Here is a 17529-nt window from a genome sequence, read left to right as displayed (position 1 = left end):
CAGATTGCATACCCGAGAGAATACTATAGACATCAAGAAAGCCAGTCAGTTGATTATTGACAAGTTTTTCCAACACTTTTGATAAACAGGGCAAAATAGAAATAGGTCTGCCCACCTCCTTGCTTTTTCTGCCCACTATGACAAATGTGTTCCATTTGATAATGACAGGCACTGGTCTATCTTGGCTTAGTTATAAAAATCTTTGATGGCATGGTCTAAAATGAAAAACTCCTCTCCTCTGTGGCACCGGGCCATGCAAAACGAACTCGTTCAACGAGTGACTGGAGAAGCGCGACGTCTGAATGGGGAGGGGTGTTGGAATGCGCATGATGGATAGGTCCAGTAGCCAATCACCATTGTTAAATGTACATTTGTCAGACCTACAAGGAAACCGGTGAATTTAAATACGTGGATGAAAACATAATGGCTAGACTCACCATCTCATGACAAAACATCCACATCACAACATAGCCTATTGTATATATTAATGCAATGTTGCCATTTTATCAATTTGTTGTTTTAAATAAAGAAAAACATCGTTTTATGAGGATTAACGATTGGCATTTGGTTTAGCCAACGGCAGCAGGTAAAACTGGAGGGACCCTCAGAATGTAACCAATCATGGTGCTACATTGGTAGGTTGGGCGGAGATCTAAGCACAACGAACGTAAGCGTTGTTTGTAGGAAGAAGAAGAAGAAGCCGATTCTGGAAGCCATTACGTTGCGCAGATCAATTGAGTAAATCCTACTATTTTTGCGTACAATACGCACAATTGTATTTTAAAAACAGGAATTTATTCAAGTATGGCATCGAATACCAAAAAAAGAAAAATGAATTTTTCAGAGAGGGAGGTCGAAATTATTGTGGAGGAAATAGAGAAACAAAAGCACACACTCGTTAACCACTTCAATGCTGGAGTCACTCACATAGCAAAGAATAACGCGTGGATAGAAATTCTGAAGAAGGTGAACGCTGTAACAACATGCCCAAGAGAGTTGGCTGAAGTCAAGAAGAAGTGGTCGGATATGAAGACCGAGGTGAGGCGCAAAGTGGCCCAGGCTAGGGCGGCAATTGAGGAGACCACTACCGACTGCACTCCTGTTCCCGTCATCCTCACTGCTATGCAGCAGCGTATTTGTAACCTTCTGGGAGAGGCGACTATCATCAGTTTACCTACTGGAGACCCAGATGCTGAGATAACTTTACCTGTTACTATGAGTTCAGCCACCACCGTGACACTCACAGAGAGTACGTTTTTCAAATGTTTTTAACCCGACTGTAATGAAATTGGCAAAAAGAGCAAGAGTGAATTACTCTTCGTCAGCTCCAATGTTACACACTAATAGTGTGAAGATATGTAAATAATGTTATTTATGTCGCAATAGCCATTTATTCAGATTGCCACCCAAAATTTAAAGGAAAAACATTGCTTCAATACATTGCTTAATCTATTCAAAACACTTTTTTCTTTACAATTTCCTCTCCTGACCTTTTCTTTCTCTGATATGTATAGGCCTTCAGACAGCTTCAGCATCATGCGAGGAGACTAAATTAGATGGTAAGTAGTTTATTCCAAGGTTTGAAATGTTTGGTATTATAATTTATTTTGAATTAATTTCACACTTTACTTGAGGTGAACTACAGGGTGTGCAGGCTTTCCCCAACCACAGCACTAATACATTTACATTTCAGTCATTTAACAGATGCTGTTATCTAGAGCAACTTACAGTACTGAGTGCATACATTTTCATATTTTTCGGCCTGGTCCCCAATGGGAATCAAACCCACACCCCTAGTGTTGGAAGTACCATGCTCTACCAACAGAACCACATTGGACCCAGTCTGATTCTCAGGCTGAATCATTCTGCTAATCAAGGGTCTTGATGAATAGTTGAATCAGCCTGTATATCTCCAAGACCGGTAATGAATAATCCTATACTTACGGGCAAAACCGTCTTTCTTTCCACCAGCCGAGACCACATACCACACACTGGAGGAAGGCGGTGTGGTGGAGTACTGCACCACCACTGAAGCCACGCCCACCGTGGTGACCGCTGTGGAGTCGCATCCGGTGGAGATGCTGACGTCAGTGTCGTCTTCTCCGCCACACAGCCAGGCCAAGCCCCAGGAGCTGAAGAGCCGCATCGCCCTCAACTCAGCCCGGCTCCTCCAAGAACAGCGGGTTACCAATGTGCACGTGAGGCAGATTGCCCAGCACCTGGAGGGCCAGAACGAGCTGCTGCAGATGATCCGGAGATCCCAGGAAGCGCAGGCCTACGCCCAGGAGAGGCAGGCCCAGGCCCTGGAGGGAACCCAGGCAGCCCTGCTGGCCCTGGTTCAGATGATGAGGCCTGCTCTCAAGGACCTGAGGAAGTTCCTGCAGAGCGGGACTGACAACTCCAACAACAGCGCTGGGGCTGCTGCAGAGGGTTCAGAACAGAGGCCCAAGACCCCGCCTCCACAGCCAGCAGACGAAGGATAATAAAGACTCAGTGTGTGTGTATGTTTGTTTGTTTGCGTGTGAGAGAGAATGAGAAAGTGTGTGTGTGTGCGTGCGTGCGTGCGTGAATGAATGAGAGGGTGTATGAAATGCATTTGTGAGCTTGCTCATGTTTGTGAGAGAGAATTGTAATGAGTTGAATTAGAACAAGCATTTAGGTTTAGGGTTGTAGTTCTAGAAATACATATCTAGATAGAGATATATTGCTGTATTGGTTGTAAAATAAAGTTGACATTTTCTGCTATTGATTGCTGTAATTGACCCTAGCCATACTGACTAAAAAGAGTATACCGGATTGTCAAAACCCTTTTTCTTCTTAGTCAGCATGGCTAGATTGACCCAGTTAATATTCTTTATCATATGATTTTGGAATGAAATACTTTTTTTCTTTACAGCCAGTGAGCCATAGTTACATCACATTTTTACCTCTGTGCAGAATTTGCTCGTTATTTTCCAAATCAATGCAACAAAAATAAACTCTTTCTTTAAATAATACCATAAAATATTAGTTTTTCCTTTAGTCTTTTTGAACCTGTTCTCTATGTTTTATGGTACTCTACGGCATCCCAAGCAGCGTCCAGAGAGCATGTGCAGACCAGCTGGCTGGAGTGTTTCTGGACATATTCAATCTCCCTTTCCCAGTCTGTTCTCACTTGCTTCAAAATGTCCACCATTGTTCCTGTACCCAAGAAAGGTAGGTAACTGAACTAAATGACCCACTCCATAGCCCTCACTTCTGTCATCATGAAGTGTTCATATCACCTCCACCTACACTACAATTTGCATACCGTACCAACAGATCCACCGACGACGCAATCGCCATTGCACTGCACACTGCCCTATCCCACCTGGAAAAGAGGAATACCTATGTAAGAATGCTGTTCATCAACTACAGCTCAACCTTCAACACCATAGTGCCCTCCAAGCTCATCACTAAGCTCAGGGTCCTGTGTCTGAACGGAAATCACGCACAGAATGAGCAGTATGGCTGGTGGCATTGTTATGCTGGAGGGTCATGTCAGGATGAGCCTGCAGGAAGGGTACCACATGAGGGAGGAGGATGTCTTCCCTGTAACGCACAGCGTTGAGATTGCCTGCAATGACAACAAGCGCAGTCCGATGATGCTGTGACACACTGCCCCAGACCATGACGGACCCTCCACCTCCAAATCGATCCCGCTCCAGAGTACAGGCCTTGGTGTAATGCTCATTCCTTCGACGATAAACGCAAATCCGACCATCACCCCCTGGTGAGACAAAAACGCGACTCGTCAGTGAAGAGCACTTTTTGCCAGTCCTGTCTGGTCCAGCGACGGTGGGTTTGTGCCCATAGGCAACATTGTTGCCGGTGATGTCTGGTGAGGACCTGCCTTACAACAGACCTACAAGCCCTCAGTCCAGCCTCTTTCAGCCTGTTGCGGACAGTCTGAGCACTGATGGCGGGATTGTGTGTTCCTGGTATAACTCGGGCAGTTGTTGTTGCCATCCTGTACCTGTCCCGCAGGTGTGATGTTCGGATGTACCGATCCTGTGCAGGTGTTGTTACACGTGGTCTGTCACTGCGAGGACGAGCAGCTGTCTGTCCTGTCTCCCTGTAGCGCTGTCTTGCCACTGCGAGGACGAGCAGCTGTCTGTCCTGTCTCCCTGTAGCGCTGTCTTAGGCGTCTCACAGTACGGACATTGTATTTTATTGCCCTGGCCACATCTGCAGTTCTCATGCCTCCTTGCAGCATGCTTAAGGCACGTTCACGCAGATGAGCAAGGACCCTGGGCATCTTTCTTTTGGTGTTTTTCAGAGTCAGTAGAAAGGCCTCTTTAGTGTCCTAAGTTTTCATAACTGTGACCTTAATTGCCTACCGTCTGTAAGCTGTTAGTGTCTTAATGACCGTTCCACAGGTGCATGTTCATTAATTGTTTATGGTTTATTGAACAAGCATGGGAAACAGTGTTTAAACTCTTTACAATGAAGATCTGTGAAGTTATTTGGATTTTTATCAATTATCTTTGAAAGACAGGGTCCTGAAGAAGGGACATTTCTTTTTTTGCTGAGTTTATGTTTACGTTGCCAAAGCAAGTGAAATAGATAATAAACAAAAGTGAAATAAACAATACTAAATTAACAGTAAACATTACACAAAAGTTCCGAAAGAATAAAGACATTTCAAATGTCATATGTATATATACAGGGTTGTAATGATGTGCAAATAGTTAAAGTACAAAAGGGAAAATAAATAAACATAAATATAGGTTGTATTTACAATGGTGTTTGTTCCTCACTGGTTGCCCTTTTCTTGTGGCAGCAAGTCACAAATCTTGCTGCTGTGATTGCACACTGTGGTATTTCACCCAATAGATATGGGAGTTTAACCAAATTTGATTTGTTTTTTAATTCTTTGTGTGTCTGTAATCTGAGGGAAACGTGTCTGTAATATGGTGATACGTTTGGCAGGAGGTTAGGAAGTGCAGCTCAGTTTCCACGTTATTTTGTGGGCAGTGTGCACATAGCCTGTCTTCTCTTGAGAGCCAGGTCTGCCTTCGGGGGGCTTTCTCAATAGCAACGCTATGCTCACTGAGTCTGTCAAATATTTCCTTAATTTTGGGTCAGTCACAGTGATCAGGTATTCTGCCACTGTGTACTCTCTGTTTAGGGCCAAGTTTGCTCTGTTTTTTTTTGTAAATTCTTTCCAATGTGTCAAGTAATCGCCTTTTTGTTTTCTCATGATTTGGTTGGGTTTGATGGGAAAATACAGTTAGCTGGCACTGACACGACTGACTGTAAAATGTAGGCTAACTGACTCAATAAAAATGAGGATGCAACGTCAATGTTACAATTACCAGCAGATGGCGCTCTGTGTCAAGATTGAACTAATCACAATTTGACATGACAGTGTGAAGGTTATTTATTTTAGACGAGTATTCTGCACATTAACGTACTTTGATGTTTTCACATATTGATAATAGGCCAGTAGAAGAACATGATAATTTTCTCCTCATAAAATGTGGATTTATGAGTACTAATGAACTGAAAATTATATAACTTTTGGGTGGTTAAAATAAATTGATTCTAATGTCTAAGACGTTTATGTTTGTGGATACTGTCTATCAATTGAGGTTATTTATTATACATAATGCAAAAAGTAATCTACACGATTCTCTGAGCCGAAGGCGGTGCTTAGCATCTCGATTTATATTTAGAAGATAGGAGGGACTAGAGTCAAGAACAGCCCACAATGGTTCAAAGTAAAGTATGAATGTCAGTGTTGCTGGACTGTGAGGAGATGTCACGTTGTCCTCTTTGAATATGAGGTAAAACTATTACTTTCTTTGACATATTTGAGTGTCTTAGTTGTAATTGTGTCTGTATACTTTCTGTTAATTCACCTCGTTCTCTGGTTGACATGCGCTTGTGTTTGCGTGGAGGGTTGGCAAGAAATACTTGGTACGATTCATATAATGCAGAAGAATCGAATAGATCATGGGTGGAACTATCCTTTCCTTTTTGTATCTACTTTACTGACGCCGACTACCTACAAATCACGAGTTGCGAATTAACGTGTGGTTTGGGGAATGGTGTAGATACTTTATAATGTCTAAATCCCATAACTAACACAGGGTGTAAAGAAAAGCCAAGAGAACATCTTAACAAAGCATGTGTTCGTGTGTAGGATATGCCTTCAAACTATTTTCTCTGAAGTTGCCCTGATTGAATATAAGTATAATAATCGGCTATGAATATCACTACAATAATCTGTTTGTTATATATATTTCATGAAAGGCTTTTAACCTATATGTGAGAAAAATTAGGGATAACCAATAAGATGTGTTTGCACACTTCAGTATATGATCGTAAAGCACCTGTTATTTTTTCCCTGCTACAGGTCCGAATCAAGACTGGGTCATCAGAGATGCTGAGCCAAAAAAGCAAGGACTTGCAAGCTCCTGATTTAAAAACGAAATTAATACTTTGTTTCATTTCCTATCCTTTTTGTTGGTCAATCCCAAAGGTTTAATTTCGGACTATTTCTGCTGAATAAACCTGTCAACATATTCCAGTTCACCTGTTTCAACCGTCTCAATGGCGTTTTTAATGAAAAAGAAGAGGTTCAAGTTTCAAATCCATTTTACATTGGACGAGCTCACGGCCGTACCGTTTGTCAATGGGGTACTTTTTTGCAAGATCCGATTGTTGGACGGTGGGGACTTTGCCGTCTCATCATCCAGGTAAAAACGATTCTCATTTATTTTTTCACTGCATTTTGTGCATGGGGTAGGCTATTGCTAGCCTGTGTACCAGTCTGTTTAGCTATCATTCCACTCCTTGCCACTCCTTATCATGTTTTGCAGAAACAGACTGGCACCCAGTCTAGGCTATTGCCTGAATGTCCTGAAAGCTTGATTTGATCAATGTAGGCACAAGAGGGATTAGCCTGAATAGACATACATAATAGATGACAGATTGATCACACCTTTCAGGATTGTAAACAGAGGATTATTAGGTCGTTTTTATAAGCAAGATCAGTTTTCTAAACATCATACACTCTTAGAAAAAAAGGTTCCAAAAGGGTTCTTAAGGGTTCTACATAGAAAAAGGGTTCTACATAGAACCAAAAAGGGTTCTACCTGGCACCAAAAGGGTTTTTACCTGGAACCAAAACTAGTTCTTTAAAGGGTTCTCCTATGAGTACAGCCAAAGAACCATTTTAGGTTCTAGATAGCATATTGTTTTTCTACGAGTGTATATTATCTAAGAGAATAAATGGATCTCCCGCTCTGTGAATTGGCTGCTTGGATCCCCGCCAAAAATGTAGTCAGGGCTTGTGCCTTATTTGTTTCTTTGTTGCAGATTTGTCACGCTTTGCCTGTTTCTGATCCTTTGCTGTGTGCAGACACCAAATAAGAATTCTAGCAGTTTGATCAATGGAATGATACGGGGATATGTCCATTTTATCCCGTGTCATATTGTGACAGATGCATTGTTTCTATACCACACATAGTAATAACTCAGTAATATCACAGTTTCTACAACAAAACCTTTTCAGGGTACTTTTTAAACTTGCCATTTGACACCAATGGTTTCCAAGACATTATGAATAAGTACCTGCAGGTAGGTAAATTCCACAGATGGTTATATCAGTGTATTGCTTTTCAAAGGCTTGCTGTGATTGTGTGTGTGTTCCTATCGTTTGCCTCTCACACTTAGCATTCAAGTTGGCACACAGTGGTGGCAGTGACCTTTTCCAAACAACTCTTGCCCTACTCATTTGTTTTGAGTTAAATGTCAAATGTAGACCGACAAGATGCTGGTGGACAGTTAGACTTCCTAGGCTTGGTTCATTTAAATGAATTGCATTCCTACACTCTTCTTACACCATGTGGGTGTCTCCGTGTTTTATTGTGTGATACATTGAAATGCAGTGATTTATATCACAGGTGTGGGGGATATGTTGAAATCCATAGATACCTCTGGAACTCCAGAGCCTAACATTCCTTCTCATCTGGATAACAGCTGTAAACCCCCGTAGAGGGTCTGATATATGTCACCCAGACAGGGTGGCCTATATGTTAATGGATTTCTGCTCCCTGTATATAGCCATGTTATTTTCTACTCCCTGTATATAGCCATGTTATTTTCTACTCCCTGTATATAGCCATGTTATTTTCTGCTCCCTGTATATAGCCATGTTATTTTCTGCTCCCTGTATATAGCCATGTTATTTTCTACTCCCTGTATATAGCCATGTTATTTTCTACTCCCTGTATATAGCCATGTTATTTTCTACTCCCTGTATATAGCCATGTTATTTTCTACTCCCTGTATATAGCCATGTTATTTTCTACTCCCTGTATATAGCCATGTTATTTTCTACTCCCTGTATGTAGCCATGTTATTTTCTACTCCCTGTATATAGCCATGTTAGTTTCTACTCCCTGTATATAGCCATGTTAGTTTCTACTCACTGTATATAGCCATGTTATTTTCTGCTCCCTGTATATAGCCATGTTATTTTCTACTCCCTGTATATAGCCATGTTATTTTCTACTCCCTGTATATAGCCATGTTATTTTCTACTCCCTGTATATAGCCATGTTATTTTCTACTCCCTGTATATAGCCATGTTATTTTCTACTCCCTGTATATAGCCATGTTATTTTCTACTCCCTGTATATAGCCATGTTATTTTCTGCTCCCTGTATATAGCCATGTTATTTTCTACTCCCTGTATATAGCCATGTTATTTTCTACTCCCTGTATATAGCCATGTTATTTTCTACTCCCTATATATAGCCATGTTATTTTCTACTCCCTGTATATAGCCATGTTATTTTCTACTCCCTGTATATAGCCATGTTATTTTCTACTCCCTGTATATAGCCATGTTATTTTCTACTCCCTGTATATAGCCATGTTATTTTCTGCTCCCTGTATATAGCCATGTTATTTTCTACTCCCTGTATATAGCCATGTTATTTTCTACTCCCTGTATATAGCCATGTTATTTTCTACTCCCTGTATATAGCCATGTTATTTTCTACTCCCTGTATATAGCCATGTTATTTTCTGCTCCCTGTATATAGCCATGTTATTTTCTACTCCCTGTATATAGCCATGTTATTTTCTACTCCCTGTATATAGCCATGTTATTTTCTACTCCCTGTATATAGCCATGTTATTTTCTACTCCCTGTATATAGCCATGTTATTTTCTACTCCCTGTATATAGCCATGTTATTTTCTACTCCCTGTATATAGCCATGTTATTTTCTACTCCCTGTATATAGCCATGTTATTTTCTACTCCCTGTATATAGCCATGTTATTTTCTACTCCCTGTATGTAGCCATGTTATTTTCTACTCCCTGTATATAGCCATGTTATTTTCTACTCCCTGTATATAGCCATGTTATTTTCTACTCCCTGTATATAGCCATGTTATTTTCTACTCCCTGTATATAGCCATGTTATTTTCTGCTCCCTGTATATAGCCATGTTATTTTCTACTCCCTGTATATAGCCATGTTATTTTCTGCTCCCTGTATATAGCCATGTTATTTTCTGCTCCCTGTATATAGCCATGTGATTTTCTACTTCCTGTATATAGCCATTGTTATTCATTATTCATTGTGTATTTCGTCCTCGTGTCACAATTTTTATTTTTGTTTCAATTATTTTTATCTTTAATTCTGCATTGTTGGAAAAGGACCTGTAAGCATTTCACTGTTAGCCTACACCTGTTGTCTACTAAGCATGTGAGAAATAAAATGTGATTTGATTTATAGTAGTGGCCTGTTAAGTAGTGGTGACACAACAACAGTGATAAGCAGTCTGTTGATCATCCCCTCCATTTACCCTAATGTAACCCCTGTGACTATAGCCCTACACTAGCCCAAGTCCATTTACCCTAATGTAACCCCTGTGACTATAGCCCTGCGCTAGCCTAAGTCCATTTACCCCAATGTAACCCCTGTGACTGTAGCTCTACACTAGCCCAAGTCCATTTACCCTAACCCCTCACCATATCCCCTCACCGTAGCCCCTCACCGTAGCCCCTCACCATAGCCCCTCACCGTAACCCCTCACCGTAGCCCCTCACCGTAGCCCCTCACCATAGCCCCTCACCATAACCCCTCACCATAGCCCCTCACCATAGCCCCTCACCATAACACCTCACCATAGCCCCTCACCGTAGCCCCTCACCATAGCCCCTCACCATAGCCCCTCACCATAACACCTCACCATAACACCTCACCATAGCCCCTCACCATAGCCCCTCACCATAACACCTCACCATAGCCCCTCACCGTAGCCCCTCACCATAGCCCCTCACCATAGCCCCTCACCATAACCCCTCACCATAGCCCCTCACCATAGCCCCTCACCATAACACCTCACCATAGCCCCTCACCATAGCCCCTCACCATAGCCCCTCACCATAGCCCCTCACCATAGCCCCTCACCATAACACCTCACCATAGCCCCTCACCATAGCCCCTCACCATAGCCCCTCACCATAACACCTCACCATAGCCCCTCACCGTAGCCCCTCACCATAGCCCCTCACCGTAGCCCCTCACCATAGCCCCTCACCGTAGCCCCTCACCATAGCCCCTCACCATAGCCCCTCACCATAGCCCCTCACCATAACACCTCACCATAGCCCCTCACCATAGCCCCTCACCATAACACCTCACCATAACACCTCACCATAGCCCCTCACCATAGCCCCTCACCATAGCCCCTCACCGTAGCCCCTCACCATAGCCCCTCACCATAGCCCCTCACCGTAGCCCCTCACCATAGCTCCTCACCGTAGCCCCTCACCATAGCCCCTCACCGTAGCCCCTCACCATAACACCTCACCATAGCCCCTCACCGTAGCCCCTCACCATAGCCCCTCACCGTAGCCCCTCACCGTAGCCCCTCACCATAGCCCCTCACCGTAGCCCCTCACCATAACACCTCACCATAGCCCCTCACCGTAGCCCCTCACCATAGCCCCTCACCGTAGCCCCTCACCATAGCCCCTCACCGTAGCCCCTCACCATAGCCCCTCACCATAGCCCCTCACCATAGCCCCTCACCGTAGCCCCTCACCATAACACCTCACCATAGCCCCTCACCATAACACCTCACCATAGCCCCTCACCGTAGCCCCTCACCATAACACCTCACCATAGCCCCTCACCGTAGCCCCTCACCATAACACCTCACCATAGCCCCTCACCGTAGCCCCTCACCATAACACCTCACCATAGCCCCTCACCGTAGCCCCTCACCATAGCCCCTCACTAGCTACAGCCCTATAATCCTAGTCCTCTGCTGTTGTTGTTTTGTTTCCTTCCCCCTCTCATCCCATGTTGCTTGACTGTATGATCTCATCCACCACTATCTCCCCTAACATGACTGTCTTATGAAGACACCAGGGTCTAGTTAGCCTCTGCAGAGAGAGAGAGACACAGAGAGAGAGAGATCTGTCAGGGCATTATGCAGTTCTGTCTCCCCAGTGCCCCCCCCCATTTCCCCCGGGTGGGCCTTTGCCTTGCTTAATGGAGAACTCTGTCATCAACGCACTTCATGTAATATTGTCCGGGGTGTAGGGTTGAAACAGTGGATTAGATACATGGTTAAATACTACAGAACTGGCCAATCTTATTGCCATCCCTCAGGGACTGTGTTTAAAGGGTTGTTGTTGCATCGCTGATTCTCGGGCCTATGTTGCTTGTATGAAAGGGCCTGAATTGAAAAAGAGACGTTGATGTGTGTCTCGACTCTGGAAGAGACTGAGTTGGCAACTTGGCAGCAACGAGGAGATGTTGCTGTAATGTTGTCAAGGCAACACTGAATCGAAGGACTCCGACCTAACGTTGCTTCTCTTTGATTGTCAGCTCTGCAAACCAACCAACCTCATTTGTAGTCTGGGTGCAAACTGTAAATGTGTCAAAGGCAAAGCACCTAACTGCCATATACAATAGATACAAAGTCATAAGTCAAAGTCATTGTAGTAGTATTAGTAGAGGTCTTGGTGTCATAATTTACATCCTTGACCCTATGAACTCTTCAAAGCACAACAAAGGATTTGTCACTGGTAAAGAAGGTCAGTTGAACTCTACTCTAAGTAGAAGACAGATGTCTCACCGTATGCCACTACTAGCGACCCGGTGTGTGGCGCCTATATATAACACTTTAAGCTCTCTGACACACACAGGTGTCAATGGCTGTCCTGTTGTAGCCGGTTGTGGTGGCTGGTTTTGCATAGATAATGAGGTTGAAGACTGGGGTTTTGCATTGTCTGGTATTGTCTGGTCTGGTATTATCTGGTCTAGTAATGTCTGGTATTGTCTGGTCTGGTATTGTCTGGTCTGGTATTGTCTGGTATTGTCTGGTCTGGTATTGTCTGGTATTGTCTGGTCTAGTAATGTCTGGTATTGTCTGGTCTAGTAATGTCTGGTATTGTCTGGTCTAGTAATGTCTGGTATTGTCTGGTCTGGTATTGTCTGGTCTGGTATTGTCTGGTCTGGTGTTGTCTGGTCTGGTATTGTCTTGTATTGTCTGGTCTGGTATTGTCTGGTATTGTCTGGTCTGGTATTGACTGGTATTGTCTGGTCTGGTATTGTCTGGTATTGTCTGGTCTGGTATTGTCTGGTCTGGTATTGACTGGTATTGTCTGGTCTGGTATTGTCTGGTATTGTCTGGTCTGGTATTGTCTGGCCTGGTATTGTCTGGTATTGACTGGTATTGTCTGGTCTGGTATTGTCTGGTATTGACTGGTATTGTCTGGCCTGGTATTGACTGGTATTGACTGGTATTGTCTGGTCTGGTATTGTCTGGTATTGTCTGGTCTGGTGTTGTCTGGTATTGTCTGGTCTGGTATTGACTGGTATTGTCTGGTCTGGTATTGTCTGGTATTGTCTGGTATTGTCTGGTCTGGTATTTTCTGGCCTGGTATTGTCTGGTATTGACTGGTATTGTCTGGTCTGGTGTTGTCTGGTATTGACTGGTATTGTCTGGTCTGGTATTGTCTGGTATTGACTGGTATTGTCTGGCCTGGTATTGACTGGTATTGACTGGTATTGTCTGGTATTGTCTGGTCTGGTATTGTCTGGTGTTGTCTGGTATTGTCTGGTATTGTCTGGTATTGACTGGTATTGACTGGTATTGTCTGGTATTGACTGGTATTGTCTGGTCTGGTATTGTCTGGTTTGGTATTGTCTGGTCTGCATGTTTGAGCACAGTGACCAGAGCTGTACTGACCAATACCATGGTTAAACTTTATGGCTGTTCACAGTATACATATTCCTTGTGTACACACAGGAACTTGGAACTCAAACACACTTCTCAAACTAGGTTATTTAACATGGGTATAGCTGTGTGCTTCAAAGGGTTTTTCCAGAACTGTGTGAGCAAACGAGTTGGCATTGTTGTTTTTCATAGTTCCATGGTGGCGTTGGCTCAATCTCCTTGTACCAGGCAATCCTTGGTCTCAACAACTGTGTGTGTGTGTGTCAGTGTGTACAGGGACAAGGGGTGGCGCTGGGTGTTATGTAATAAATGTCCCAGAACATTACTACTCTGTATTCTCTCGCTCTCTCTCTCCCACCCACCCACCCACCCTCACTCTCACTCTCGTCTCTTTTGACAGTGCAGTGAATCGCAGAAAGACAGTAGCTCAATGTCCTTTTGAGGGGAATCACACACTACTCTCCATGTATCTTGTTGTTTTGTTTGTGTTTTATACTCAAATGCTTTGGTGAATATGTACCTCAAATGCAATTTTATTAGTCACATGCACCGAATACAACTGGTGTAAAATTTACTGTGAAATGCTTACTTATGAGCCCTTCCCAACTAAGCAGAGTTTAAAAATAAACAGTTGGAATAAAATAGATACACAAAGAGTTAAATAAAATACACGAGAATGGAGCTCCATACAGAATACCAGTACCAGATCAATGTGGAGCTCCATACAGAATACCAGTACCAGATCAATGTGGAGCTCCATACAGGGAATACCAGTACCAGATCAATGTGGAGCTCCATACAGGGAGTATCAGTACCAGATCAATGTGGAGCTACATATAGGGAGTACCAGTACCAGATCAATGTGGCGCTCCATACAGGGAGTATCAGTACCAGATCAATGTGGAGCTACATACAGGGAATACCAGTACCAGATCAATGTGGAGCTACATAGAGGGAGTACCAGTACCAGATCAATGTGGAGTTACTGTATATACAGGGAGTACCAGTACCAGATAAATGTGAAGCTACATACAGGGAATACCAGTACCAGATCAATGTGGAGCTCCATACAGGGAATATCAGTACCAGATCAGTGTGGAGCTACATACAGGGAATAGCAGTACCATATCAATGTGGAGCTCCATACAGGGAATATCAGTACCAGATCAATGTGGAGCTCCATACAGGGAATATCAGTACCAGATCAATGTGGAGCTCCATACAGGGAATAGCAGTACCAGATCAATGTGGAGCTCCATACAGGGAATATCAGTACCAGATCAATGTGGAGCTCCATACAGGGAATAGCAGTACCAGATCAGTGTGGAGCTACATACAGGGAATAGCAGTACCAGATCAATGTGGAGCTCCATACAGGGAATATCAGTACCAGATCAATGTGGAGCTCCATACAGGGAATATCAGTACCAGATCAATGTGGAGCTCCATACAGGGAATAGCAGTACCAGATCAATGTGGAGCTCCATACAGGGAATAGCAGTACCAGATCAATGTGGAGCTACATACAGGGAATACCAGTACCAGATCAATGTGGAGCTACATACAGGGAATACCAGTACCAGATCAATGTGGAGCTACATACAGGGAATACCAGTACCAGATCAATGTGGAACTACATAGAGGGAATACCAGTACCAGATCAATGTGGAGCTACATACTGTCATGTTCGTCATAATGATTGGACCAAGATGCAGCGTGGTATGTTTCCATCCCTTTTATTAGGAAGAGAAAACTCAAAGAACAAAAACAATAAAGCGAACAAATGAAACGTGAAGCTCAGAGTAGTGCTCACAGGCAACTATACCTAGACAAGATCCCACAAAGCACAATGGGGAAATGGCTACGTAAATATGATCCCCAATCAGAGACATAGACAGAGACATACAATTCCCCTAGATAACCCACCCTTAATCACACCCCGACCTAACCAACATAGAGAATAAACAGCTCTCTATGGTCAGGGCGGGACACATACAGGGAATAGCAGTACCAGATCAATGTGGAGCTCCATACAGGGAATACCAGTACCAGATCAATGTGGAGCTACATACAGGGAATAGCAGTACCAGATCAATGTGGAGCTACATACAGGGAATACCAGTACCAGATCAATGTGGAGCTACATACAGGGAATACCAGATCAATGTGGAGCTACATACAGGGAATACCAGTACCAGATCAATGTGGAGCTACATACAGGGAATACCAGTACCAGATCAATGTGGAGCTACATACAGGGAATACCAGATCAATGTGGAGCTACATACAGGGAATACCAGTACCAGATCAATGTGGAGCTACATACAGGGAATACCAGATCAATGTGGAGCTACATACAGGGAATACAGTACCAGATCAATGTGGAGCTACATATAGGGAGTACCAGTACCAGATCAATGTGGAGCTACATATAGGGAGTACCAGATCAATGTGGAGCTACATACAGGGAATACCAGTACCAGATCAATGTGGAGCTACATACAAGGAGTATCAGTACCAGATCAATGTGGAGCTACATACAGGGAGTATCAGTACCAGATCAATGTGGAGCTACATACAGGGAATACCAGTGCCAGATCAATGTGGAGCTACATACAGGGAATACCAGTACCAGATCAATGTGGAGCTACATACAGGGAATACCAGTACCAGATCAATGTGGAGCTACATACAAGGAGTATCAGTACCAGATCAATGTGGAGCTACATACAGGGAATACCAGTACCAGATCAATGTGGAGCTACATAGAGGGAATACCAGTACCAGATCAATGTGGAGCTACATACAGGGAATATCAGTACCAGATCAATGTGGAGCTACATACAGGGAATACCAGATCAATGTGGAGCTCCATACAGGGAATACCAGTACCAGATCAATGTGGAGCTACAGAGGGAATACCAGTACCAGATCAATGTGGAGCTCCATACAGGGAATATCAGTACCTGATCAATGTGGAGCTACATACAGGGAATACCAGTACCAGATCAATGTGGAGCTACATACAGGGAGTACCAGTTCCAGATCAATATGGAGCTCCATACAGGGAATACCAGTACCAGATCAATGTGGAGCTATATACAGGGAGTACCAGTTCCAGATCAATATGGAGCTTAGTATTTGTATCAATTAGTATTTGGTAGCATTGCCTTAAAATTGTTTAACTTGGGTCAAACGTTTCGGGTAGCCTTCCACAAGTTTCCCACAATAAGTTGGGTGAATTTTGGCCCATTCCTCCTGACAGAGCTGGTGTAACTGAGTCAGGTTTGTAGGACTCCTTACTCGCACACGCTTTTTCAGTTCTGCCCACAAATTTCCTATGGAATTGAGGTCAGGGCTTTGTGATGGCCACTCCAATACCTTGACTTTGTTGTCCTTAAGCCATTTTGCCACAACTTTGGAAGTATGCTTGGGGTCATTGTCCATTTAGAAGACTCATTTGCGACCACGTTTTAACTTCCTGACTAATGTCTTGAGATGTTGCTTCAATATATCCACATAATTTTCCATCCTCATGATGCCATCTATTTTGTGAAGTTCACCTGTCCCTCCTGCAGCAAAGCACCCTCACAACATGATGCTGCCACCCCCGTGGGATGGTGTTCTTCGGCTTGCAAGCCACCCCCTTTTTCCTCCAAACATAACAATGGTCATTATGGCCAAACAGTTCTATTTTTGTTTCATCAGACCAGGGGACATTTCTCTGAAAAGTACTATCTTTGTCCCCATGTGCAGTTGCAAACCGTAGTCTGGCTTTTTTATGGCGGTTTTGGAGCAGTGGCTTCTTCCTTGCTGAGCGGCCTTTCACATTATGTCAATATAGGACTCGTTTTACTGTGGATATAGATACTTTTGTACCTGTTTCCTCCAGCATCTTCACACGGTCCTTTGCTGTTGTTTTGGGATTGATTTGCACTTTTCGCACCAAAGTACGTTCATCTCCAGGAGACAGAACGCGTCTCCTTCCTGAGCGGTTTGACGGCTGCGTGGTCCCATGGTGTTTATACTTGCGTACTATTGTTTGTACAGATGAACGTGGTATCTTCAGGCGTTTGGAAATTCCTCCCAAGGATGAACCAGACGTGTGGAGGTCTACACAATCTTTTCTGAGGTCTTGGCTGATTTCTTTTGATTTTCCCATGATGTCAAGCAAAGAGGCACTGATTTTGAAGGTGGCCTTGAAATACATCCACAGGTACACCTCCAATTGACTATCATTGACTAATGATGTCAATTAGCCTATCAGAAGCTTCTAAAGCCATGACATAATT

The 17529-nt window shown here is 43.5% G+C and overlaps 2 protein-coding genes across 2 annotated transcripts in view; both read left to right on the top strand.

Moving 5' to 3' along the window:
• The first annotated feature begins 692 nt into the window (after nt 1-692).
• On the top strand, nt 693-2996 carry LOC120026023 (nuclear apoptosis-inducing factor 1-like). Its single transcript, XM_038970800.1, has 3 exons — nt 693-1249; nt 1515-1559; nt 1972-2996. The coding sequence occupies exons 1-3, from the start codon at nt 805-807 to the stop codon at nt 2481-2483; spliced, it is 1002 nt and encodes a 333-aa protein (XP_038826728.1). The 5' UTR covers nt 693-804; the 3' UTR covers nt 2484-2996.
• Nucleotides 2997-5730: 2734 nt separating this feature from the next.
• The window catches only part of fam102ab (family with sequence similarity 102 member Ab), a 78828-nt gene continuing 67029 nt past the window's right edge, over nt 5731-17529 (top strand). Inside the window, exons 1-2 of the mRNA XM_038971311.1 lie at nt 5731-5807; nt 6380-6722. Coding sequence (XP_038827239.1) covers nt 6577-6722 — 146 coding nt within the window. The 5' untranslated portion in view covers nt 5731-5807; nt 6380-6576. The remainder of the gene's footprint in view (nt 5808-6379; nt 6723-17529) is intronic.

The sequence above is a fragment of the Salvelinus namaycush genome, chromosome 31 (genome assembly GCF_016432855.1).
Source record: "Salvelinus namaycush isolate Seneca chromosome 31, SaNama_1.0, whole genome shotgun sequence".
Classification (NCBI taxonomy): domain Eukaryota; kingdom Metazoa; phylum Chordata; class Actinopteri; order Salmoniformes; family Salmonidae; genus Salvelinus; species Salvelinus namaycush.
The sequence above is the reverse complement of the archived record's forward strand: the minus strand, read 5'-3'. Positions and strand labels throughout refer to the sequence as shown.